Genomic DNA, 26,546 nt, shown 5'->3' on the forward strand with positions numbered 1-26,546 from the left:
CATAGGAGAACCAGAGGCTGTGGTGGACATTCATGGGCATCCCAACAGCTCTGGGAGCAGGATGGCCTCTCTCCTTAGGACACAGTCCTGCACCTGTTCTCAGCAGGGCTGCTGGCACATTTGGGAACATCCCTCCTGAGGTTCAGTCACCTGCATCTGATGGATGCAGGTAAGACCCTGGAGGCTGATCTCTTGTAGAAGCGATGCTAAGAAGCAGAGTTCCCTCCCTCATCCCCAAAAGCCTCCATGCCCCTGCAAAAGCTTGGCTATGGCTTCTTTTGCCCCACGCATCCAGCTACTGCCTCTTGCTGGCATCCACGCAGCTCTCACTGCACCGCTGGTGCTGGAGAGGCTCCTGCAGGAGGTGATGGGTGCCACCACAGCCTGGCTGTGCCAGAGGGAAGGTCTGGCTGAACCCTGGGCAGGTTCATGCTCATGCCCACATTGTTGCTGTTCCGATGCGGCCGCTGCGAGGAGAGGAGCAGCCGGGGCCGTGCCCAGGCCTTATTGTCCACTCTTCACCCGCTCCCACCCCGGTGCATCGTTCCTGTGTCATTTTTTTGTTTTGAAAGAGGCTGGGGAGGGGAGAGGAAAAGCCCCAGCAGTCCCACCCCCAGTGCCAAAGGCGGCCGCGGCGGTAACTGCCTTAACTCCCTTCCAGGCCCGAGGACAGGCGCTTTCCTCGGTCTGAGCTGTGACAATAACAATGACATGGGCATCGCACACGTGAGAGCGCTGGACAATAAACTGTGCTCTGAGGCCTGCTTACCTGGTGAGTGGCCGTCTGCTGAACATGAACTTGGGGTGGGGGGGACAGTTCCACTCTTCCCTGCATCCCCCCAGCCCTTTGCATCCATCCCTCCTCTCCCATCACCATCATTCCCACCATTCCTGCCAGGTTGTCCTCACTGCACCCCTCCAGCCATCCCTCTGTGGGGCTGAGCACCAGCCATGTCACCACCCATGGGTCAGGGTGGCCTGTCCAGACTGGGATGTCCCCCGGCAGCTGCAGACTTGCTTTGCTGGGATTCTCTGTCCCTTGGCCAGGGGGCTGCTGGCACCCCAGGAGGCACCAGTTCTCCTTAGGAAGGTGTTGTGTGGCACAGCTGTAGCCTGGTACAGGCATGTGGTGGGCACAGCAGTATTTTGTGTTGGGGTGTGATCCACAGGCAGTCCAGCTGTGCAGCCTCCCAAGTTCAGGGAGATGGGGTGTGTCCACCAGGTCATCTTTCTACAGAGCCCCAGCATTCATCCATCTTTCCCATTTCTTCATGCTTTCTCCCCCACCCTCCTTCCACTTTTATTTCCTCCCAGCCTCTCTCCATCCCTTTCTTTTCTTCCTTCCCCCCAGGCTCCTCCGTCTGTGTGAAAGTTCATGTTCGCTCTGTGCCAACACGGTTTCCTCCACCCACGCTTGTGCCCCTTCCCTGCCCAGAGTTGCCCAAAGGTGACAAATGTATTGAACACCCCTGGCCCCTGTGTGGAAGGGGGCAGTGGGCTGGGGACCCTGCCCAGCCCTGCAGGCTCTTCTTCCTCAGCCTGTGTGTGGGGAAACGAGCCAAAAAGCCAAAACAACACCCTCCATGGGGTCTCAGTCAATACATTTGTGGACAAGCTGAAAGCAGCTCTGCCTGTGCCTTGCCCCTTCAGCTGACTTTGTGGCAGGTCCCAGACCTGCAGCAGGTGCTGGAGAGCCAAGAGGGTGGGTGAAACCCACTGGAGGGAGGAGAAATCCTTTCTTTTCCTCTGCTCCTTTGGGAAAGCCTCCTCTCCTGCTGCCTTGCCTGTTCCTGGTGGTTTCTGTGCTGGAGAAACATGGCTGAGGCTCTTGGGGAGGAACACACAAGCCCTGTGTCCTCTCCATCACCCTCTATCAGCACTGGCTGAGTCCTGCTGGCCTGGGGGGCTGGGGAGGGAGCTGGGGGTGTCCCAGCAGCACCCCTGCTTTGCTGGAGGGCCTGGCAAAGCATCCCCTGGCTGTGGCAGCAGCCAAAGCCATCCTTGACTGCATCCCTCTTGGTTGTGCTGGGGGGAGGATGAGGAAGGGGGAGCTTTGCAGCCCAGATGGCTCCAGCACAGGGTCAAATTCTTGCTCTGCTGTGAGGTGTGCACTGGGCTGGCATGCAGGAGCTGGTCCCTGGGCTGAGCCCAGCCAAGGATGCCCTCTCCATCCTTTGGCCACCACACCTGTCCATGTGTCCAGCAGCTGCAGCCCTCAGCACCAGCTGTGCTGCATGAGAGGGGTGATCCAGCCTTGGCACATGTGGGGAAAAGCAGAGGGAGAGGAGGTGCAGAGTGGGGGCTTTGGGGCTCTCCATGGTCCCTGGGAATGGCAGACATGGTGTTCTCCATCCCTTTTCCTTCACTGTAGGATACAAGGCATTTTTTCCACATAATAATGGACAGTGATCATTGTTTTCTGACTTTCCTTTTTGAGCTGTTGTACCAGTTTGTGTAGATCAGGATGTTCCAGCAGTTTGCAACCAATTTTTAACAATCCATTCCAGCAGGGGTTTTAGACAAAATGTCATATAACACATCTAACATACATTTTGGTGCAGTTTTTGGTAGGAGTAGCTGAAGTCACACTCTGCTCTATATGTGCACGTACAAATACATGGATTCAAGTGGTTACAAAGCTGTATCTTTGTGTCACCCACTGTTAAATTGTCACAAGGGGTTCTTTGACACACACCCCCTTATCCTATGGACACTGCGATGGATTCAGGGTCATTATCAGGAGACATTTCGAAATGATAGACACAGTTCTGTGTCCAAACCCACTGTTTAGGCTATCAGAATATTACTTTCACATATAAACCCCTGTCATTCTCTCACCACACAACAATCTACATCAGTGGTTTGCCATGCATGTGTGTGATTGTTAAAAGCCCATGCTCAGAGCTCCAATGGATCTAATCCCATTCCCACCACCATGATTTGGTGCTTGGTACATACAGAAACACTCTGTGTTGCTAAGGCAAACACTGTGACCTTACTAGTGATGGGGACATAAGAAAATTTCATTGAAGACCACCAGAATTTAAATGCCTTTTCAAATTTCAATGAATAAAAGTCCCTTTTCCCATTCAGTGATTATCCCAGAACTGCAGGAGTGTAACCACAACTGAGCTGGAATACAGCTGGGTGCTGAAGACACTGCTTTGAGCAATTTCCAGACCATCAGCCAAGCTGGTCATTAGCATTTGGATACTTTTGATATTTGAAGCTGATTACTGTGTGTTTCCAAGAGCAGATAAGGAAGACCTTAAGGGTTGATCTGTAGTGTTCAAATAATTAATGGTTGCACCCAATTGATCAGTCAGAGTTTCAAGACTGATATTGTTCAACACTCCTATTCCAGTTCCCAATATATCAGTTAGATGTGTGAGGTAACAGCCTCTGGTTTAGCCAGGAAAACCACCCAGCAGAGGAGGTACCTGTAAAAGATGAATGTTTTGGTTGGATAGCAGGAACATTGGTCTGCATCTCTTTAAGGACTAGGATTAAACAATATTTGTTGTTGCTCAACCAGCTTGACCTTGAAATGTTCAGAGTTGATTTTATAGGTCTTGGAGAAGTTTTTGGAGCAGTTGTGGAGGGTATGCTGGGCACCCTTAAGCCCTCTAGAGTACAGTCAGCTTCTATATCACAAGGAGTTAAGATCAGTATTGTGTCTTTAAATTTACAGTCCTTTAGGCTTGTGGTGAGACAGACTGGGGGTGTTCCATGTTTTGTGGTTTTGTTTTGGCTGTATTATTCATAAAATCTCTCAGGGCTTGTACCCAGTTTATGACAGCCCCACTCAGTGATTGTAGGGAAGGCAGCTGCATCCTGGCCCTTGAGATCTGTGGTGTTCAGAGTCTACATCTCCAAGTCCATCAAGTCTCTTGGACAATCTCCAAGCTGGTGGCATTCGATAATGATGTTTTTGTCCTCTCTGTAATGGATGAAGGTGCAGGACGTGGTTCCTCAAAGCTTCTTTTGAAATCTCTGCAGATTTCAGTCTGGTGGGAAAGAGCTTTGTGAGGAGGCAAAAGTTCTCATCCCAGGGATTTTTGAACATGAGGTTTAACTAAAACCTACAGATCTATGTCCTTATGTGGATCCTGTGGAGCATGGGTTGCAGGGGCTGTCCCCAGGGTTCAGAGCATCCCCTGGCTGCAGCCTCTGCTGGGGGCAGGTGGAAAAACAGCTTTGGAAAGAGAAACTGGGGAAAGACATCTGCCAGAAAGGCTGGCACCGAGGTGGGGGAGCTGGGGAGCTGCTGTAGAAAACCTGAAACCCCCTGAGAGCTCCTGCTAGTTTAAAGTCACAGATGCTGTGAGCTGTGAGCAGTGGGCTGGGCCAGCCGGTTGGGTTTCACCAGGATGGATTTGGGAGCTGGGTTTCAGCAGGATGGATTTGGGTTTCAGCAGGATGGATTTGGATGGATTTTGATCTGCCCAGGGCAGCTCTGCCAGCTGCTGGCAGCAGGGGAGACCCCTCCAGCAGCACAAGGGGGAGGGGGTGGGTGGGCACAGGGCTGATACCCTGCTCCAGGGCCAGACCATGTCCTGCTGGCCCAGCCCTGCTCCTCAGCACCCTCTCAAGGGCGCACAGAGCACAGCTGGGTCCCTGCACTGGCGCACTGCAGTGACTCAGGCCATATCGAGCCCTTAATGGGATTTCCGTGTGCATGTACGTGTGGTCCTGTTTAATTATCCATTCCCTCCGGGATCTGCAGACTTAAGATGCCTCGCTCTCCAGCCTGAGCTCGCCATGAAAAGCCACTCGAAATGGCAGCTGTCACCTCCCATAAATCAGCAGGCAGCAGGATTTTGTTGCTCCCCCTCTGAGAAAGCCTCAGCCCTTGGCCTTGGCATGGCCTCACGCAGTCCTTCCAGCTCAGAGCTGCCCTGGGCACAGGGTTTAACCTCGCTGGAGGGTGCAGCCAAGCTGCCTTAGGGGTGCACCCCCTTCCTAAGGGCACCACGCAGCCTCTGATGGGTTTGGTGGTGGGACACAAGCCACGGGCCGAGCTCTGCCAGCCCCCTGCCCCAGCAGCCTGCAGTTGGAGAGGAGGCATGGGGGACCCAGCTGCCCCCGCACCACAAGCATGTCACCCCTGTCACCCCTCGGTTCCCCTTGGCACCAAACCCCGGGGGGCTCCAGCATGGGGACCCTCACCCCGTGCCTGGTGGCAGCTCCCTGCCCCCTCCCAGAGCCGTTCACAGGGGATGAGACCCCCCAGGCCCCGCTGTCACCCCCTGTGCTGCTCGTGTGCATGTCCCCGTGTCCCCTCCCCTGTCCCCGCCGCTCCCGCCTTCACCTTGTGCCTTCTGGTCTCTCCTGCCACGCAGCCGCCGTGCCGGACTCCTGCCCCATTAACATTGAGGAATAGGTGAGACCATGAGACCCCAGAGCTGCATCTGCCCTGTGCCCCGTCCCCCCGGGGGTTGGCACTGCCTTGTCACCATTGCTGGTGGCCCCCTCACTGCCCAGGCCAGGGGACATCCCTTGGTGCCTGACCTGCAGCCCCACCCGCATGGGGCCTCTCACCGGGCATGGGTGGCCCCCTTCATTTAGGTAATTTAAACCCAGCCACTGTGCTTCCCGTTTGGCCCTCAGCATTCCTGAGAAATTGGGGTTTTTAGGGGCTCCCCAGCCTGGAGAGGTAAGTGCAGGCACCCCCAGTCGTCACTGCAGCCAGAACCCAACGGGGGGCTGGGGAGGTGGGTGTCGCTTTGGGAGAATAAATCACACCCCCCGTGGAAAAACGAGCTCAGTGCACCCGTGGGCTTTGGGAGCCCCTAACCCCCATTTTCTCCCCCCAGGCCCAGAGGCAGCCAACAACAACGTGGGGCTGCAGCAGACCTGGCCCCGCTGCCCCCCGGGCCCCCCGGAGCAGGCAGCACCCGCCCTGCCCGTGTGAGGGCTCAGCCTCGGGGGGGCACGGAGCCCCCTGCCCACCCAGAGGGACCCTGGTGTCTGGGCACCCTGGGCATCGTCGCCGCCACCCCTCGGCTGTACCAGGACTGATTTTCAAAAGAAAAGACGGTAACCTCGACTTTTGTGTGGGGGCTGAAAGCCATGTTACTTTGGAGCCCCCCACTGGCACCTTCCCATTCTCCAGCTCCAATGGGGACGGGCTGGGGTCCCCTCCTGCCCCCCCCCATCATCTTACAGCCCCAGCCTCCTCTCCTCCAAAGTGTGGAGCAGATGGGACAGGGACACCTCACCCAGGGGTTCTGGGATGTGGGTGGGTGGGGACAATGGGAGGACACTGTTCAGGGCTGTGGGCTCTAGGATGAGTGTTGGGATTGGCATCCTTGGTGCATGAGCTGCTGACTTTCATGGGGGGTCACCCCCCCCACCAGGTTTGCTGCCCCATGCCCCTGCCCTGCCATGGGCTGTCCCCATGCCATGGGATGTCCCCATTCATGCACTGGCAGTAACTCTGCCCCTATAGCTGCCCCTCCCTCTGCTCTCCTGAGCAGCACCTGGGCTCCTGGGCCTGGCCCCGAGGCACGGAGTGGGTGGGCAGGAGGCCTGGTACCACCCCCAGCCCAGTCACCAGCCCCTGGGGCACTGACAATTTATCCTCTGTCTTCCACCCTGCTGTGAGCTCAGGGCTCTGGGCTGCGCCCTCTCTCTGGAACAAGTGCCAAAAGTGTCACCCCATGCCCCCCGTCCTGCCCTCCCCATAACACTTTGTAGCAAGGGGTGGATGAGGGTGTAGGGGCTGCCCCCATCTCCATCCCCATCCCTCTGGCCAGCACTAGGCTGGCAGCATAAGTGGATTTTGCTCCAAGGGCAGACACACAGGGATAGTAAAACAGGAGGGATAAAGCCACAGACCTTGGGGCCTGGTGGGGCCACTGGCAGAGGCCAGGCTCCGCTCCAGAGAGCATCAGGCACAGTCAGAAATCACTTGGAGCAGCATCAGACCCTGCATCCCAATCCAGCAGGCTCTGGAGCTGTTTGGGGCAGCCCAGGGTGGGAAGCTGAGCCTCCCTTTTCCCCACCTGGTTTTGTCACATGGCTGTGGCAGCAAAGGCCACCTCCTCCTCTTTCACACAGCTGCATTTCAGAGCCACCTTAGCACAGAGATGCTCCTGCACTGACAGCAGGGTCCCTGGAGGGTGGAAGCAGGTTCCCAGTGCCACCTCCATGGCAGAAAAATTGTGCTGATGATGACTGTGGCTCCTAGAGAGGGATGGAGCCCTTTGGGGGGCTGGGGGTGTTTTCTCTGCCTTTCTCTATGTGGGTCCTGCCAGGACCAGCCATCCCACTGCTCTCTCCCCTGGGCTGGCTGTGTCTCCTCTAAGCTCAACAGGTCCCAAATTCCTCCCTGGGAACCCAGGGCTGGGTGTTTGATGTCAGGGGGTGACATCTCCAAAACGCCATCCTGTGGCATGCCAGGTGGGAGCTGCAAGAGCAGGGAGGGCTCAAGTGGTGGGGACAAGCCCTGTGCCCCGTTTGGGGACATGCTGGGTGACCCAGCCCTAAGGAGCCACGGCAGCACACAGGAGCAGCTTTGGAGGTTCACTGGCATGCTGAGCTGAGAAAACCACGGCAGCCACCTCTTCCCTAAGGCTCCAGCATGGGCAGGGGAGAGAAAATCGGGCTGGTGCTCCAGGGGCACCTCATCTACCAAAGCCCAACCTTCCTCGTGGTTCCAAAGGGGACAAGGACAGCTGGCCTGGCACCCTGGCACAGGCTGCAGCTGTGCTTGTGGCTGCCAGCAGAGCAAGGAGGACTTAGGAGAGACCGTGAGAGTTTTCTGTCTCCTCTGAGCGGTGTCCCCAGCGCTGCTGGAGCCAGACAAACGCACCGGGTGGCTGCGGGCAGGCGCTGCCCTCGCTCAGAGCGATGGAGAGGAGCCGGGAGGAGGCTGCGGCCGAGCAGCGCTGCTGCCTGGCTGTGAGCAAGGAATCCATCCTCTGGGTGGCACAGGAGAGACGGGATTTGGGCACGAGTGACATCAGCGCCGTCCTCGGCCACCCAGGCGGGATGAGGGGCAGGCAGGAGCTGCCAGCGCAGCGCGGGGTGGAAGGTGACAGCCCCTCGTTCCAGTGACCCACGTGTCAGGGATTTAAGGAAGGAAACCAGATTGCTGCTTATGATTTTGCTTTGAGCATGTTTTGGATTTTAAGAGTATGTTTAATAAAGGGTATCTTATGTCGACAAAATGTCTAGAGTCATTTTGTGGGGTCAGGGTGAGGGCAGTCGGGGTTTGGGGGATTTGGTGAGTAAAAACCCTTTTGGGCTGAGAGCACCCACTCACCTGTCACCCAGTACCTCCTCCAAAACAGCCCAGCTGATCCAAATGTCCTAAAACACTTCCCAACCTGCATTCCCAACTATCCTAAGTCCTGCCAGGATGGAGAAAGGGCAAATGCAAACTAAACCTCTGCAGGAAGAGTATGGCCTGGGGTAGAGGCATCTTCCTGCTGTGTGGTGTGGGTGGCCCTGTCACTGCTGGGATGGATGAGGACACCCAGAGGGAACTTTTCCTGGGGGAGAAGAGGAGCAACAAAGAGCTGGGAGCTCATGCAAGAGAAATCCTCCAGTGGTGGGGAAGAAAATGTGTGCTGGGAGCTGAAGTCTTGAAGGTGAGAAGGGTTGTAAGGGGGGTTGCAATTTGGGCTTAGTAGAAGGAGCTGATGATGGTGGGGGGAAGCAACTTGCAGCTGAATCAGAGTCAAAATCAGAATCAATGTGGTTGGAAAAGGCCTCTGAGATAATCGAGTCCAACCCATGACTGAACAAGCTGAGGGGAATGGCTTGCAGATGCTCAGCTCCTTCAAAGAGATCCTTCCCTGGCTCTGTTAAAGCTATCAGAACAGCAGTTACAGGGCAGGGATTTCTTAGAGAAGCCTGTGGCTGTAATTTTTTAAATTAAATGAAGGCAGACTCCATCCTTTATTTTTGGAGTCTGCCAGCCCCTCTTCTGCTTTGCCCTCACCACTGTGGGTGCATCAGGAGCAAGAAGGAGGATGAGGGCACAGGTAGCAGGAAAAGGGCTGGGGATGCCCCTGGAGGGGCAGGACACAGGATTGTATAGAATCACAAACGGTTTGGGTTGGAACAGACATCAAAGATCATCCTGCTCCAACCCCCCCACACCACAGGCAAGGACACCTTCCACTATCCCAGGCTGCTCCAAGCTCCATCCAACCTGGCCTTGAACTATTCCATCCACAGCTTCTCTGAGCAACCTGTTCCACCACCCTCACAAGAATTTTGTCCTATAATCCAACCTAAACCTACTCTCTTTCGCTTTGATGCCGGTTTGGGTCACCCTTTTTCCTATCACATGCCCAAAGTCCGTCTCCAGCCTCCTCATGGCTCCCTTCAGGTGCAGAAAAGCCACGATAAGGTCACCCCAGAGCCTCTCAGTCTCTCTGGGCTCTCTCCAGCTTTGTCACGGCTCCCTTCAGGTGCGGAAAAGCCGCGATAAGGTCAGCCCAGAGCCTTCCCATCTCCCGGGCTGGGCTCAGCCCTCTCCAGCTTTCTCAGAGCTCCCTTCAGGTGCGGGAAAGCCGCCATAAGGTCATCCCAGAGCCTCCCCATCTCTCGGGGCTCTCTCCAGCCTTGTCACGGCTCCCTTCAGGAGCGGAACAGCAGCGATCAGGTCACCCCAGAGTCCCCCCAGAGCCTCCCAGTCCCTTCGGGCTCTCTCCAGCCTTGTCACGGCTCCCTTCAGGAGCGGAAAAGCCCGATAAGGTCACCCCAGAGTCCCCCCAGAGCCTCCCCATCTCTCCGGCCCGGGCTGCGGCGTCCCGCGGCATCCCTGGGTCCCGCCCCTGTCCCCATGGCAACGCGCGGGCCAATGGCGTGTCCGGAGGATGTTTACGGGGCGTGGCGTCGCCATGGCAACGCGCGAAGCCTCCCGGAGCCGCTACTTAACCCCGTGCCGGGGCGGCCGCGGCTCACGGCGGCTCGGCGGGCACGGCCCGGCCCGGGCACCCCGCAGCGGCCGGCACGGGCGACCCCGGCACCCACCGGGCCTCTCTTTCCCCTTTTCTTTTCTTACTTCCCCCTCCTTTTTTCTTTTTTTTTTTTTGGTATTTTTTTGGTGTTTTTTTCCCCTCTCGTCTCCCGTTTTTCCAGAAGCTTCTTACTGTGTCGTGAACTTTGCCTGTCGGGGGGCGACACCGACACCGGGACGGGGTAAGGGGATGCGGCGGGAGGGGGGCGGGAGGGGCAGCGCGGCCGGAGCCGCCGTTCGGGGCGGGGGGTGTGCGCGGGGGAGCGGCTCTGGGTGTGCGCCCTCCCGGCGCTCCCTCCTGGCCCAAACACTCGGGATTTCGGGTTAAAATTGACATCCTCGACACAGGACTCCCCAGAGTTTGAAGCTGCCGGCTCGCTCTTACTCAGGGTGTGCTCAGGGTGGGACCCCACCAGTTCCCCCAACCCACCCCTGAGTTGTTTCTGGGTACCACGGGAAGTAAAAGCAGAATTAGAATCAAACTGAGAGAGACTGGCTGCGAGGGGGAGAAACTTTAAAGTATTTTGTCCTGGTGGGGAATGCTGAGAGTCAGTCCTGTGAGTGCCATGTATCCAGAGATGTGTGTTCCCAAGAAATAACCTCACTTTGTGGCCTGGCAGGGCTGGGTTTTGGTTGTTTGAGGGGCTTTCTGTTGGGTTTTTAAAAATTCTTTTTCAGCCAAGAGCTTGCTGGGCAGCAGGTTGGTGGGTGACACTGAGGTGTAGGAGTTTGAGGGAATTTCCCCGAGGTTCAAGGGTGCTAAAGCCCCTCAGGCTCAGTGGGTGACACAGAGGTGGAGGAGTTTGAGGGAATTTCCCCGAGGTTCAAGGGTGCTAAAGCCCCTCAGGGCAGGCATTGCAGGTCACCTGCACAGCACACCAGGGGTGGGTCTCACCCAGCAGCTCCAGGAGCACCCAGGGCTGACCCTGCCTGGCTGTCAGAGAGAGACTGCACCTTGGGGAACCTCACCCCTGTCCCTGTTGTTATTGCAGGACCTGCCCCATCCCTTCCTCCCGTTCACGTGCAGCCTGGGAAGCACCGAGGGAGGCATGGCGTGGCCAGGCCAAGCACTGAAAGCCAAGGGCAAATTGAAGTGCGTGGAGGAAGACCTGGATGACAGCCTGCCAGACCTCATGTGGCTGAGGGACTTCACAGTGGCCCAGACTGGCCTGCCTCAGTTATACTCCGGCTCAGACCCGCAGGACTGTTACACCATGAGTGAGAGTCTGTTCAGCCTGGCTGATTTCGAGTCGCCGTGCTCGCCCCTGGCCGCTGACCCGGCCTGCAAGGGCACACGCCACACCCCCTGCACGCCCGTCTCCTCCTCCACCTCCTCCAGCACGCACCACGACCCGGCTGTGCCCCCTCATCTGGCAGGGGACATCGACTACAAGACCAACCCTCACGTCAAGCCACCCTACTCGTACGCCACCCTCATCTGCATGGCCATGGAAGCCAGCAATAAACCCAAAATCACCCTCTCTGCCATCTATAAGTGGATTACTGACAACTTCTGCTACTTCCGACACGCTGATCCCACCTGGCAGGTAGGGGATGTGGAGCCTTGGCCACTCTCCCTGCAGGGCTGAGCTGGGCTTTCCACAGCTCCACCCTGCAAGACAAGATCCTGCAGGGCTGCTGGATCCCACTGGGAAAAGAGTGACACCAGCCACCAGTGGGAAGGGCTGGAATGGGAAAGAACTTGGCTGGGCACAAATGCCACGGCCACAGGGGTGGCAGAGGGAGGAGCCATGCTGGGGGAGAGCCCGGGACCGTTTTGGGAGCAGGGAGGTACTTGTTGGGCTCCTGGCATCTGAGACTCCTCTTGGCTTCATGGCAAAAGCCTCTCAGTCCCTCCATTCCTGGAGCTCTCATGGGGCCCTGGGTCCCTCAGGGTTGAGCACACGTGGAGAAGGTGCCAGGTCGAGTGTCCCTGGGTGCTGAACACCAGGCATGGGGGAGGGATGGAGATGCCACTTGTTGGACAATGTCCCACTGGGATATGCTGAAATGCTGCTGCTTTCTAAGCAGGGCAGAGTACTGAGCTCCTGGCCCCAGGGACAGGCCAAGGAGACTCCATCACTGGGATGAGCTGGTGAGAGCTGCAGAGGGAAGCCCAGGAGGGGTTAATTTGGGCTGCTGTCCTCAGCTAGCACGAGCATGTCCCCAGTGGGGAGGGGACAGCCCCCAGGCTCACAAGCTTTGGGGACAGCCTGAAGCCCAGGGGCTTTTCCCAGCCACCTTGGCTCACTGCCCTCCTCTGTCACATGAGGAGACCTCTGGCACATGAGGTTTTCGAGGATAAGGCAGGGCTGGAGGGCCCTGGGGGCTCATCCATCCTCTGGGGTTATTCCCATCCCAAATCCACAGTGTGTCACTAATCCTGATGGCAGTGCCCATCCAAGCAGAGCTGGAGAACCCCACTGCAAAGCCCAGGCATTGCCCACCTTCTCTCCAGGCAGGTGGGTCTCCAGTGGCTTTTGAAGGCCATCATGGGGAAGGGAATCTTTCCTGGTCCCCCTCCAGGGCCATCTTGGTCCCCCTCTCACACTCCTATGAAAGTGATTTGGAAGCAGGAGCTGGGTGCCAATGAGTTGACTTTTTCCTGCACACTTCATGGCTGGGCATTCACAACGTTTTTAATTAAATGTGTTCATTAAAAAAAGAAAGAAGGTTTTCAATCCCTCTCCGCAGAGATGCAGGGGGTACCCTGGACCATTGCAGGCAGGAATGATAAATATGTTGACTGGCTGAGTAATAATTCAGCCTGGGCTGAGCAAAGTTTGGGATGGGGAGGAGAGATGGGCAGCAGAGAATTCAGCTTTCAAGTCTCTGAACCTTGTAAAATTTCATTACACAGTAAAATTGGAGTTACCACAGCCTGGATTGTGTGGGGGAATATCTGTGTTCTTGCTTCTTTTTTCTTCTCTTTTTTTTTTCTTCCCTTTTTAAAAAAAATCTTTTGTTTCTTTTCACTTTTTTTCCCCCTTTCCTTTCTTTTTTTTTCCTTTTCTTTCTTGTCAAGGCTGTGTTCTCATCCCCTATCCTGATTCCCGTACGTGAAGACAGCCTGGAAAGGTCATGCCACCCATAGTCTGGGGGGGAGATGGATATATTCCTGTGGGAGCTGAGTGCTTTGGAGAGGAGCCAACAAACCCAAGGAGCTTCAGCCCAGAGGAGGGTTTTGTTGTGTGTGTGTGAGTGTGTGTGTGCATGTTTTTCAACAGCTCTAAGCAATTGAGCCTTGTTTTTCCTATTCGGCACTACGGATTATGGATGAATAAGCATAAAGATATCCAGGCAACATTAAAAAAAAAAAACACCTCTACCATATCCAATCTCTTAGTACAGTCCTGGCTTTGTGGAGTCCAACGCTGGGTTATTTGCCCAATAACTGAGTTTCCTTTCTGATTATTCACATCACTCCAGGAACATTCAGGGTTTCAGAACAGCTCGACGGGAGCAGAAACTCCTCCTTTTCTTCCCCTCCCACCCTCCTTTTTTTTCCCCTCAGCTTATTTGAGCAGTGGCTGATGAAGATGCAGTGATTTCACACTGAGTTTCCCTGGGCCAGGAGGCACCTCTGGGGACATGCAGGGTGGAACAACCCACGTGTCTCTCCGTGTTCTCCCGTCTGATTTGTGCCAGTCTGGCTGGGGGAAGGCATGGTGCCTATGTTTTGTCCACATATTTTCCTCTCAACACTAACAATAGGCACAGTTGAGCTGGGGGATGCCAGCAGGGCCCTGATTGCCATCCCCCCACAGTGCTGCCATGTGTTGCCCCTTGTAAAGGGGCCATGGCCACATGTGTGTAGAGATCCACCTCCTCCTCCCTGGCACAAAGGAGGCTCCAACCTCCTCCAGCCTAGCTCCATGCCTAGAGCAATTCAAGCCAGTTTCTCCCAGTGCTCTGCATGATTCAAGGCCCTATGGCCCCAATTTCCAGCCAAGGAGAGCTGCCCAAAATCTTCCCATTGGGTGGCATGTCCTAGCTTGAACCCCTTGGCTCCTGCTGCCTTTGGCTGGATGAGACAGGAGACAGGAAAACTGCTGGAGACTCAGGGGGGAAAACTCAGGAGTTTGAGGGACTTCCTGCTGGGCATATAGCCTTGGATGCCTGGATGTTGTCAGTTCTGCTTTGTTTTCTCAAAGGTCCTTGCTGACAACCTCCACCAGCCTCCCCACACAGGTAGGTCCCACAGCAGACAAGCATTCAGCCTTGGTTTCTTTCTCTTTTGGCTGCAGAACTCCATCAGGCACAACCTGTCCTTGAACAAGTCCTTCATCAAGGTGCCTCGACAGAAAGACGAGCCGGGGAAAGGTGGATTTTGGAAGCTGGACCCCTACTATGCCAACCGGCTCAAGTACGGGACCTACAAGAAGCGGAGGATGTCCCCGGTGCAGATCCACCCGGCCTTCTCTGGGAGAGTCCAGACAGAGGCACGGCACGTTGGCAGCCCAGCCTCCTCCTCCTGCAGCTCCAACAACCTCCTGGAGGCCAACGTGGCATCGCAGCAGCTGCTCAAAGAGTTTGAGGAAAGCACCAGCAGCCAGAGCTGGAGCCCCGTGGGTACCAACGCGGGGCAGAAGCGCAAGCAGCCCTCGCCCCTGCCCACGGCCAAGGCGGCCCGGCTGCCCAGCTCAGCCCTGATGACCCAGGAGGAGCAGACTGAGCTGGGCTCCCTGAAAGGTGTCTTTGACTGGGAAACTGTCTTTAACACCAACCTCAATGGAGACTTCTCCACTCTGGTGGATATGGAGCTCCCACCTTCCGTCAACCCTGTCACGTGTGACCTGGACTGGACAGGACAAGGGCAGCACGTGGAGTGTCCCCAGGGGCAGGAGCAAGTTGTCACTGAATCCAACCAGTACAGCCTGGACTTTAATGAAACCCTCATGGCCACCACTTTCTTGGAGCATCCCTGGGATGAAGGGACAAATGATTACCTCTCCAACTGTGTCAACATCGACCAGGTGTTTGAAGACATCGATGCCTCTTTGCTGGCAGATGTCATCAACCTGAGCAGCCTGGCACGCCTCTTGTAAGGCTTTTGTAGGATGCTCTCCCCGAGCTGGGACTTACAAGGGACAAGATTTCCTAGAGATGCCCACCTAGAGGTGACTTTTACCAGCTTCATTGTAAGGTTATTCCCAGAAACACCAGGGAGAAGAACCTACCACCCCAGGAACTGCCTGCTGTGTCTCCAAAGGACACCTCAGAAGTCTCTAGTTTTCTCAAGAGAAGAAAGTCAACACTACTTATTTTTTTACATTTTACTTTAAAAAAAAGAAATGTGAATTATGATGGGTTCTTTTCCATCAGGGCTAAAATTACCTGTGAAATCCCATCTAAGACACGAGATTCCTGGTGGCTTAGGATTTGATAGACTAAAGTGCAATTTCCACACCTCTTTGTTTCTCTGTCTTTCCTTTTTCTGTCTCAGTGCAGTTGGTAGGTACAGTGTGATAATTAGCTGGTAAGAAAATACAGGTCCCTTCTGGATTCTCCAAGTTCAACATCCCAGCTGATTTGTGCCTAGGGAAGAAGAAAAGGTTTATAAACTCAGCAAGTGTGCCTCTTTAGATGTTTTTATATAATCTATTATATATTATATATTCAAAGAAATCTATATTTTTTAGCACTAGAATTTCTTAAGGGGGGAGGGGAAGACTGGAAATGCAGTTTGAGAGTTGTTTTATATTTTCACTGTTTAAAGGTTTTGTGTTCACTGTTCTGTAAAACAAGACCACACAAGGGAGGACTCCTGCACCACCAGGTTTTGTGAAGAATCCAGGAACTGGCCCTGGTAGGAGAGGAGCAGCAGGGATGGGGATGCTCCCAAAACCAGTTTTTGTATTTTCTGTACCCAAAACCCCTGCTGCAGTTGCCAAAGGGTCTGGAGCACCATGGACCCTCTCTCTCACCCACTGACATAGCCCCTCTCTGCTTTTTTGGTCCAAGACTGTTGCTCTTCACTTCTCCAGCTCTTCCATCAGGCTCTGAGTGCAAGGAAAACCCCATGGCTGGTCCTCAGCTGATGGTGATGGAGCCACTGAACACTCCCAGCTGGGGCTGAGGAGGAGAGAAATCCACATCCAGGCTCCATCCAGGAGCTCAGGCCAAAGACTCTGCATGCAACAGGGGACAGCAGTGGGAAGGAAGTCCCATCCAGCCAGGGGAGACCTTGGGATCCACACAAAGAGGAGCTTTGGGCCCTTTGGCTTGGTGTGCAGCGAGAGCGTGGTGGGGTCGGTGCAAGGTAACTTGGAAATACTTTGGGAGCAGAGCCAAACACTGCTGAAACTTGACTTGAAGCTCTCAAGAACCAGATTCTTTGACTCTGCTTTGCTGTAGGCTGTGAGAGGTAGAGCAGCCTTTAGGTAGGAGCAAGTAGAAACTGGAATTTTAGTGGTGTGTCTTAGACTTGGCAAAAGAAATTGAAGATTGTATTTAGATTCTGTTTTGGTTGCAAAAGCACTTAGGAGGGGCTTTGGGGTCTGTGTAGTTGTTTGTATTGACAGTGTTTCTTTTTACTTGCTGTTTTTCTTCTGTTTTCCTGCTTTGGGGATTATGTTGGAGAACTACAGAGATACTTGTGCAATTTAACTTTTTTTCATGCAAAGTTATTTACAAATTTTAAAAAAATAATAATAAAGAAAAAAATGGAGAAGAAAAAACCCCTTTTGCCTCCTTGTTTCCTTTCCCCAGCCCAGCCCTGTTTGTAAACCCAGCCCCAGCACACAGGAGCTCTCACCAACTTGCACAACTGTGCAAATTCCCTGTGGGGAAACTGAGGCACAAACCAACCTCAGTGAGACAATGCTTACACACCACCTGTGTGACACAAGGTTGGCTGTGCCTGGTGTCCTGAGCCCTGGGAGCTGCTCTAACCCTGGGAATAACCTTCCCTGGCCCTGCAGGGAGCTCCTGGGGCTGGCAGGTCCCTCTGCTTGTGCTGTGTCTCCACCTGGCTCTGTAGATGCTCCAGGATGCCCAAGTGGCTTCAGAGCCCTTTTGGGTGCAGGGTGGGGAGAGGAGCTGCACAGGACAGAGGAGCTGCACAGAGATCCCCCTCCAGAGCCTGTCTGGGGCTGCTCCAGCTTTGGGGCACCCACTCCTGCATGTCCCAACCCTCTTGCCCTGAGGACACAGCCCCCTTCTCCTGGGGAGCACATGAGGAACACCCTCTCAGCTCCCCAGGGATCTGCTGGATCCCTCAGCACCAGGCACCCCAGCAGCAGGCAGGCCCAGAGCTGCTACAGCTGCTCCCAATCTCAACCCAAAATAAGGCCTGGGCTCAGGACAGACCCTTGCCTTGGTCTGTGTGTGGTTTGTGCTGGGAAGGCAGGATGCTGACCTTGGGAAAAGGTGGGGCTATCCCTGGGGAGCAGCTTTGATGTGTCTGGGGGTGGGCAGAATTTAGAGACAGATCTGGGCTTTCCTTTCAGCTTTGGGGTATTGGGGGCCATGAATACCAGAAGGCATTAAGGAATTCCTTGTCCTGGCTTCTCCTCCTCTCAGCTCCTTGTTGGAAGAGCTGCTCCCTTCTTCCCCCCCCAGAACTGGTGGCACTTCAGAGATGTAAAAAGCTGGCACTTCCCTGCCCCTCAGACCACTTCTTCAGTTTGTTTTGCCAGGCACAAACACGTAGTACTGTTTTCAAACCCCCTGCAAAAGAGAAGCCTCCAGTATCCCCACCCTGCCAAGGGACTTAAAAAAACAACCTTGCCAGGAAAAAATATTCCAGCCTGCCAGAGCCAGCCGAGGGGTTTAAAGTGAGAAAGGGTGAATATAAAGGAGGCACCAGGCGAGGCCTGAAACAACCCCGTTTTGTTCAGCAGCTGAAAGCAACCAAACCGACTTGGACGTGAATTTTCCTTTCTTTGGGTGAGATAGCTCGGAGGGGGTGGTGTTTTTCCGAGCGGCAGCCAGGAGGTGCAGGAGCCGGGGGTGCTCCGGGTGGTGGCATCGCCTCGCAGGGGCGCGGGGCACAAAGCGCGGCTGTGCTCGGTGCCAGCAGCGAGGTCGGGACCCGGCAGCCGGGACCTGCCCGGGCTTGCCGGTGGCAGCGGGGCTGAGCCGGGGCTGGGGCTGCTCCAGCCCCGCGATTCGCCGGCACAGGGGCGGGGATGGGCTGGGGACTGTCGGAGCATCGGGGGTAGGATGGTGGGGATGGATGGAGACGAGAGATCTCTGCAGCCAGGACTGGAACTTGGGGTTTATTGCAAAGGGCCTGGGTGCAGGGCCCTGCTGGGAGCTGCCAGCCACAGCTCAGGGCAGGACTGAGAGAAGAGAGGGGGAGAGAGGATGAGAGGGTAAGAGAGTTCTTAAGAGGGTAAGAGAATAAAAGGGTAAGAGAGTGAGGTTCTCCTTACAATACAATAAATCTTCTTCTGTGTTGAATATTCTAATTCTCACTAACCAATCTAGTACAATATACAAATCCTATAGCATTTACATACAGCCTATAAGAATCACCACATTACCATACTGTGTTATATTTTAAACCCTAAAAACTCCTCTTTGGGCCCCTTCTGCCAAGTTAGTGGGGTCTGCTCTGACCCTTGGAGCTGTCTGCAAGCAGAGGGTGTTGTTCCATCAAAAGGGGATTACCTTCAGCTGGCCACACCATTGTTTTCCTGTTGTTCAGTAACTGAGGGATCTCAAAGCTTGCTTTCATTTCAATCTTGCTTATAGTTTCTATATTCTCAAAATTTTTTGTCAGGCAATCATATTTATAAGGCTTTCCTGTTTCATCTTCCCCAACAGGGGACCCCGTGCTGGGAGTGTCCCCCTGCTGCAAGCAATGAACCAGAGCACTCCAGAGCTGGCTGCATTTTGGGGCATCCACCAGGAGCCAGTAAAGGGGGTCTGGGAAGAACCCAGCTCCAAAAACTCTCTGCAAGCTCGGCTCGCTGTCCTAGTGAGGTCCTTCCCCAGCTGGTTATTAAGCACATGGCAATGATTCCTTTATTATTTATTTCTGCTATTTCTCCAGCCGTCCCCTCATCCATCATCCATCCCTGATGGGCAAACATTGACACCTCAAACCAATCTCCCGTTCACAGAGGGAGAAAAAATATACACATAAGCCCTTCTTTTCTCTCCCTTTCTTGCCGTGTCTTTCTTTTCCCTCCATTGAGTGTGGGGCTGGCATGGAGCCATTCTGGCAACAGCCGGCTTTCACTTGCTAATCATCCTAAATATTGAAAATCAACCCTAGAATAAACAGCTCAAAGATTGGGGCCATCTCTGCTCTGTTTGGAAATGCTAATCTCGCTGCCTTTTGTTTTCCTTGTGTGGATTTGGTGCCTTGAATTTGGAGGAGGTCACAGCTCATGGGTTCTCTCTTCATCCTCAGATTTCTAAAAATTTTTTCCCCTCTCATCGTGAAAAAATTCAGCCCATTTTAACATCCTGGGCTGGGATGGTTGGAGTGGTGAGGGGGGAGAAGGGGGAACAGGATGGAGGAGGGTAGGGAATGGACTCGCCTTGCATAGCAATGAATGAACCTCCAAAGTTTGGGAAAAACCATGTTCCCAAACATGCACCCGGGACTTCACATGGATGGGAAACCCCTTGGGAACCACACTCGGACAGGGAGATCTACTTGGGACAGCAGCTCCCTGGTGGGGATGGGATGGGGATGGCATTGGGGCAGCCTGGCACTACACACGGCAGGGCTTGGGGACAGCTCAGGGACTCCTTGCTCTGTGATGCTGATTTCTGTAGTGTTTTATACCTGATGGGTTGGAGGTGCCCCAGCAAATTGCAGACAGGCTGTGCTGAGCCCCATGGCTGGGAGGGATCAGGCTGGATGTGAGCACCTCTGTGGGGGCTGCAGGGTGCTGGGTGAGCTGGCTTTGAGAACAGAGAGGGGGCAAAGCCCCTGCCCTGCTCTTCCAGCAGTGACCTTGCACCTGCAGCACTCACACAGCCCGGATCGCTCGCAGTGCCCTGATGGGGAAACTGAGGCAGGGCTGATGTGGCTCAGAACCTGATTCTCTCGGCAGGTCTGCAGCTATTTCAGCCCTGCCCTTGTGCGGTGTGTGGGGCTCTGCACCCTCTGGCAGGAGGAGCACATCCAGCAGAATCCCCTCGGGTGCCCATGTCCCTCTGTGCCCCCAGGGAGCCCCGGGACGGGTCAGTGCCCGTTGCCAGTGACTGTTCCCGGCTGGCACAATGTCCCGGCAGGCCGAGGCTTGCCCCGCACAGGGGAGGGGGGGAGTGCCGCCGGCCACAATGCAACAGCCCCTGCGTAAGAGCCGGCACATGGACGCACTCGGCTGCCCCTTCCTCCTCCTCCTCATCCTCAGCCCCACCGCCCCCCTGATGCATGCCCGGATAGGGGGCTGCAGCCCTGCAGGGCTCCTGCTCCTCCAGCCCGGCTGATGCCGTGCAGAGGGGTCCCTGTGGGCATGGGGGGACACAGCCAGCCCCCAGTGGAGGGGCTGAGCTGCTGGAGCCGTGCCAGCATCGCCTCCTCCTTTGGGGAGCCACGTCATGCCAAGGTCGAAACTTGGCCAGTTTGCAAACAAGCACCGGGGCCACGGGGATTTCTTTACAAAGGCTGTTTTCCAGGTGATTTATTTCCAGGTTTGGAGTGTTAGGACCGTCCCATGTCTTGAGATTGTGGGGGTTTTTTCACTGCCATCATGACAGTGAGAAAATGGCTTTAGAAATCCAAAGCAAACACACTCCTTTGGTGCCTGACTCCTTGGGATGGGTCTTACACCCCTCAAAAAGGGTGGAAACAGGGGCAGGCTGCAGGCTGTGCACTGCCTGGACACAGCTCTCCTGTGGGTGCTGCTGTGGGCAGAGCCAAGTGTTTGGGGAATGGCCCAATTCAGAGCAATGAGGGACAAATATTCAGGGCTTACAGATGGGGCCAGCCAGGATGAGCAGCAGTCAGGATTGGATCCTTTGGGATGCTCCTGTCCTGTGCACAGGGACCACTGGGCTGGAGGCTGGCACAGGCAGCAGGAGGGCTCAGGGCATTACGAGAGGCGGGTGTTGACCTAGAAATTGCAAAGAATTTGGCCTGGCACTGTGCTGGTGGGCACTGTGCCAGCCTGGCAGCCGAGGGAAGCACTGCTCCGCTCTGAAATGTTGCTCCTTTTCCCCATGCCTGGCTGGGAGAGGTGATTGCTGCCTGCCCCAGGAGCCTTAGGAGCATTTGGGGCTCACTGGTGTCTTCACTCCTACCAGAGGCATCAGGTTTTGCTCCTCTGGGGAGCCCATGCTCCCTCCCACTATGGGGTCAGTGCCAATTCTCAGCTGGGGAATGGGAGGGAGCAGCCTGGCAAGTGCTGGGGGGAGTAATGCTCCATCCTGGCAGCTTTTGGTTACGAGACACATTAACAGGCAGGAATGTGCAAACATCCAAAGGTCGGAGCTGTGCAGGGCGGCTGTGGTGGCTCCAGTCCCTGGGAGTGCAGCAGACAGAGGCAGGACCCCCTTGTCCTGCTTCAGGCAGGCAGGGATGACTGAAAAGTCCCCTCTGCACGGGGCTCATTGGACCTGCACCCCTCAGCAGACCCCACGGCCTCAGTGGCAGCTCTTTGCCATCCCTGAGTGGATTTCTGCTGAGGGGATGGGGCCAGCTGCAGCCCAGCACAGCCTCCCCGTTCCTGTCACGTGGGGGATGTGTGCCCAGCACCAACCCACATGGCAAACACCCCCCTTCCTTCCCCAGCAACGTGGCATAGGAAGAAAATGAGCATCATCCCCCAGGCTGGCCCCCAGCTCACAAAACACAGTGCCCTGGAGATGCCCTGTGCCCAGACCAAGGCTCCTGCTACGTGCACACACATCCCACCATCCCAAACCCCTCTGGGAACCTCCTGCTCCAGGGAGGCCCTGCCAGGTGCTGGGTGGCACCTTGCTAGTCCCCAGTATGTGCCAGGTCCTTGGTGGCCCGAGGGGCTTGCCCAGAGCAGGGGGTCTCTATGCTGCTCCCCTCACTCTGGCAGAGCACTAAGTAAACAGTGACGAGGGGAACCTCGTTAATCCTGGGCTTTCATTTACAAAAAGCCATTTAGAGCTGGCTCTGCAGGCAGTTATCAGAGCACAGGGGAGGTTTTCCCAGCAGGACCTTAATTCCCTCTGCAAATAAAGCCAGAGGGAAGGAGAGCACAGCTTGGGTCTGTGATAGTTGAAAGCTTGAGGGGCTTCTGGAGGGGCTGATTGCCTTGAGCTCTTTCTGCAGGGAGCAGGGAGGGCTCTTGAGGGATTTCCCTGCTAGGCTCTGTTTCAGGGCAATTCTAGCTGTGCCACATCCTTCCCTGGAGCAGCAGCACTGGCATGGCCCTGCTCAGGGCCACACAGAAATGCCTGGGAAGCTGCTGAAGCTCAAGTGGACCTGGTTTTCCAGGAGCAGTGCACATCCCTGTGGCACATGGCAGTGCACATCCCTGTGGCACATGGCAGTGCACATCCCTGTGGCACATTGCAGAGCTCTGGACCCAGGTCAGGATCAAAGCAAAGTCAGAAGGGCTCAGGCGTTACCAGGGAGGCAAAGTCCTGTGCTGGATTTGGTTCCTGTCTCATCCCTTCAAGTTCATGGGCATGTAACAGCCAAGGGAACGTGCCTGGGTGCACACCCCATACCCTGCCTGTGCCCATCCCATACCCTGCCTGTGCACACCCCATACCCTGCCTGTGCCCATCCCATAGTCTGCCTGTGCCCATCCCATAGTCTGCCTGTGCACATCCCATAGTCTGCCTGTGCACACCCCATACCCTGCCTGTGCCCATCCCATACCCTGCCTGTGCCCATCCCATACCCTGCCTGTGCCCATCCCATAGTCTGTCTGCCTGTGCACATCCCATACCCTGCCTGTGCCCATCCCATACCCTGCCTGTGCCCATCCCATAGTCTGTCTGCCTGTGCACATCCCATACCCTGCCTGTGCCCATCCCATAGCCTGCCTGTGCCCATCCCATAGCCTGCCTGTGCACACCCCATACCCTGCCTGTGCCCATCCCATACCCTGCCTGTGCCCATCCCATACCCTGCCTGTGCACACCCCATACCCTGCCTGTGCCCATCCCATAGCCTGCCTGTGCACACCCCATACCCTGCCTGTGCACACTCACTCCCTCCCTCAGGGGCTCCCTGCTTATAACCCTTCCTGGAAGGGACACCTGGGGGCTTGTCAGGAAGCTCAGAGATATTGGTTTTATGTCTGAAGATGAATTTGGCTGAAGATTGATCACTTTTTGTGTTCAGCTGACCTGAGGGGAGACAGAACAGGCTGTGTCTGGGGAGGAGGGAACACCAGTGACTGTGTTCCCAGGTGTTCCTGCAGCCTGGGCACTGCTGGGTCCCACCATGGGGAGCACAGTCCAGGACAGCCCTGCAGCCCAGAATGGAAGGTTTGTAAATTTATGTTAATCCTGACTCCTCCATACTCTGATCTCTCTCCTCTCCCACATCAAATGCAAAGCCCTCTCTGAGGCTCCTGGCTGCATTAATCTTGTTTTGCCCTCACTGCATCCTCAGGCAGCTCCTGTGGCTCGGGAATGCTGCTGCCCTGTTGCATCCCCAGCATCCCCTCCTCACTGTCCTCTCTTGCAGGAGCAGGATTAACCCTGCCAGTTGGAAGCAAGAGCAGGCATAATTAATTTTTTTTTGCAATAAAATAGTTTATTATTTATAAAATGGCACTATATTTTAATGCAGGAACTGTTCCTGGGATGAGCAGTACCAAGGCACAATGCAGGGGACAGGAAGTCCCTGCTTTAAGAGCTGCTGTTAATTGAATTTCTCCAAATCTTGTCAAGATCACACTTTTGTGCAATGACCTTTGCCACCACAAAGGCAAGCAGTAGAAACAGGAATGTGGGGGACATCTGGGTCTATCCAGCAATTCACTGCCAAACCCTGAGCAGGCAAAGCAAAACCCCTCTCTGCCTCAGTTTCCCCCCCTGCTAATCAGGCTCCCTTTTCTTTCCAGTGGCATTTTGGGTGGCCAACGCCCTGAACACCTTGTCCTCGGACAGAAGGACTGTCACGTCCCCGCCAGCAGGTGCCACTTCCTCATGCCTGTGGTGGTGCAAGCTCGCGTTGCTGAACAACAGAGCGGGGCCGTTGCTCGAACCCCGCAGCCTCCACACCCCGGGGGCGCCGGGCTCCGATCCCAGCCGGGTTCCTGGAATTCGGAGCACTGGAACCAGTTTTATGTAGCGAATGCACTAAAAGGGACTCATTAACTCTCTCATTACCACTGCACTGAGAATGCGACCCTTAGTTAGGCACTGTAGTGATTTTGGTTTGCTAATTTGAGGTTTTGTTAATTTTGAGATTTTTTGGGGTAATGTAGCATTGAGTGTGGTGGGTTTAGTGTTGGTTAATCACCAATGTACTCATTTTCTGTTGTGAGGTGGGATTCGGAGAAAGGTAAAGCAGGTTTAAAACTTTAAAAGAGTATAAAGAAAAATTTATTAAAAGTAACTAAAAGAAAGAGTAATAAGAATTAGAGCAAAACTTTTAGAGTACCTCTCTCTACAATAGATATAGATAATAGCTATAGATATATACAATCTATATAGAAGTATATATAAATAGATATATATACTTCTATACAATAGAAGTATATATATCTATTTTTTTTACTGATAATGCAAATGAATAAAACTTAAAATTTTAGTCAGTTTATCACTTCTAAAATAGTATTTTTTAGTTCACTTAGGGAGAGATGTCCTTCTTGTTAATGTTATGGAGACTTCTTTACAAGAAAAAAAAATAGCTTTTTGTGGCTCTCAATTTCTTTATGAATAGCTGTTCTTTGGGGAAATCTGTAATTGTGAAGTCTTTCGTATTTTCTACAAAGCTGGCTGCATTTCCCACCTTCTGTGCCCGTGCTGATAATGCAAATCCCTTCTCCGGCGGGAGAGCAGCGGCTTTGCGGGGGAAGCAGGAGGTGACTCAGCATTCCTGCCCGGCCGGGGCCGTGTCCCGGGCACGCAGCGCGGAACCGCGGGGCACCGCGCCGGCGGGAACCGAGCGGGAACCGAGCGGGAACCGAGCGCGATTGTGCCGGGATGGTCCCGGCATTGTCCTGGAGCCGCCGCTCCGCATCCTGCTGGGGAACAGCCAGCCCGACCTGCGGGATCGGCAGCGCCGACACACCCGTGTGCTTTGCCTTCTTCAGAACACGCTCTGATGCCTTGTGAAACTGGCCTAGAACAGAGGCTGGACAGAGCTAAAGGATAAATAGGGATTTATTAAGATCCACCTTAGTCAGCACCAGAGCCCAGCCAGGGCTGCACCCAAGATGAACCAAAATGGTCACAAAATGCCTGACTGGTTAGGGGATCTCTCACTTTTATCAGTTCTGCTCGATTTGCATATTGGAGTTAATCTTGACTTCTCCGAACTCTGGTCTCTCTCCTCTCCCACATCAAATGCAAAGCCCTCTCTGAGGCTCCTGGCTGCATTAATCTTGTTTTGGTCCAATTACAGCTTTAGCCCATGAAGTCATTCTTGTTTTCTCTCTTTAGCCCACATTGTTCATGCTCTTGGGCCTGAGATTTGGGTCTGTCCTTGGTCCCCAGCTGGAGAAGGAATTGTTTTGTCTCCCTGCTCTGTGAAGAGAGCTCACCATCCCCTAATATGAAGTCTAGACTTACACATTAAAGCAGAATAGAATCTGGAAAATATAAAAGCTAAAACCTGAGGGATCAGCACAAACTGCTGCATTTCTACCCTTTATTTTTCCTTTTATCTAAAACAACCCCTTGGACTCTTTGGACTCTTTCCGTTTGACCAGACATTCTTTTTTTTTTTTTTTTCCCTTTCTGTTGCTTCCTCTTGGATGTGGTGCTGCACAGGGTCCAGCAGTTTTTACACAATGCTGTGCATTTATTTCTGTATATTTATTCACTCCTTATCACCCCACACAGCTGGCATGTGAGGTGGGTGCATCTATTCCGCTTTGCTCTGAGGTACTGTCACTCCATAAAGGGTGAGGGAGCCTTTTTGGTGGGTTTTCAGGAAATAACAACATTACTGGGCAAAACACACACAACTGCTCCTCAAGGGAGGTTCCCTCTGGCTCTGGCTGCGCTTTGAATGAAGGGGTGAGTGCTGGCAAAAAGAGCATGGAATGCTGTAAAGAAAGATGTGGATCTGCTGTTCTGGGAGAGAGATCTTTGCCAATCACACCAGCCCAGTGTGGGGAAGCACAAAGGGTGCTGGGTGCTGAGCCTGGACAGGGATCTTCACTCTTATACCCTCAAATCCCCTTTATCAGGTATCCCCACAAAACACAGGATAAAAACAGAGCCAGAGCTTGGGCACATCCAGGGGCAGCAGGACAGGGTGGGTTGTGAAATCCATTGTTGAATAAAAAAAGAGCTTTTCTCTTGAGCCTGGGGAGGTTTGACAGGAGGAAGATGGATGGGCACACCCCAGTCCCTGACGGTGGCAGGAGCCTTGGAGAGGAGCAGGACAGCAGGAACTGTGCCTGGAGAACCTGCAGGGACTGCAGAACCACTCCCTGCTCTGGGCTTGGGGTGGTTTAGGGGGACACAGATTGTGTGACATCCTTGGCCATCTCCCTGT

The 26,546-nt window shown here is 54.5% G+C and overlaps 2 protein-coding genes across 5 annotated transcripts in view; both read left to right on the forward strand.

Moving 5' to 3' along the window:
• Positions 1-8,174, forward strand: part of RNF157 (ring finger protein 157) — a 28,599-nt gene extending 20,425 nt beyond the window's left edge. Inside the window, exons 18-21 of one of the 4 annotated variants that reach the window (XM_066565564.1) lie at positions 662-772; positions 1,352-1,447; positions 5,343-5,383; positions 5,817-5,929. In XM_066565564.1, the coding sequence (XP_066421661.1) occupies positions 662-772; positions 1,352-1,447; positions 5,343-5,383 (248 nt within the window). In that variant the 3' untranslated portion in view covers positions 5,817-5,929. Of the gene's footprint in view, positions 1-661; positions 773-1,351; positions 4,441-5,342; positions 5,384-5,816 lie in introns of those variants that run through there. The other 3 variants (XM_066565566.1, XM_066565565.1, XM_066565563.1) reach the window with 3 other exon arrangements.
• A 1,881-nt stretch (positions 8,175-10,055) lies between these two features.
• Positions 10,056-16,650, forward strand: FOXJ1 (forkhead box J1). Its single transcript, XM_066565612.1, has 3 exons — positions 10,056-10,158; positions 10,969-11,523; positions 14,224-16,650. The coding sequence occupies exons 2-3, from the start codon at positions 11,026-11,028 to the stop codon at positions 15,022-15,024; spliced, it is 1,299 nt and encodes a 432-aa protein (XP_066421709.1). The 5' UTR covers positions 10,056-10,158; positions 10,969-11,025; the 3' UTR covers positions 15,025-16,650.
• The last annotated feature ends 9,896 nt before the right edge of the window (positions 16,651-26,546 follow it).

Source organism: Molothrus aeneus, chromosome 25, assembly GCF_037042795.1.
Source record: "Molothrus aeneus isolate 106 chromosome 25, BPBGC_Maene_1.0, whole genome shotgun sequence".
Lineage (NCBI taxonomy): Eukaryota > Metazoa > Chordata > Aves > Passeriformes > Icteridae > Molothrus > Molothrus aeneus.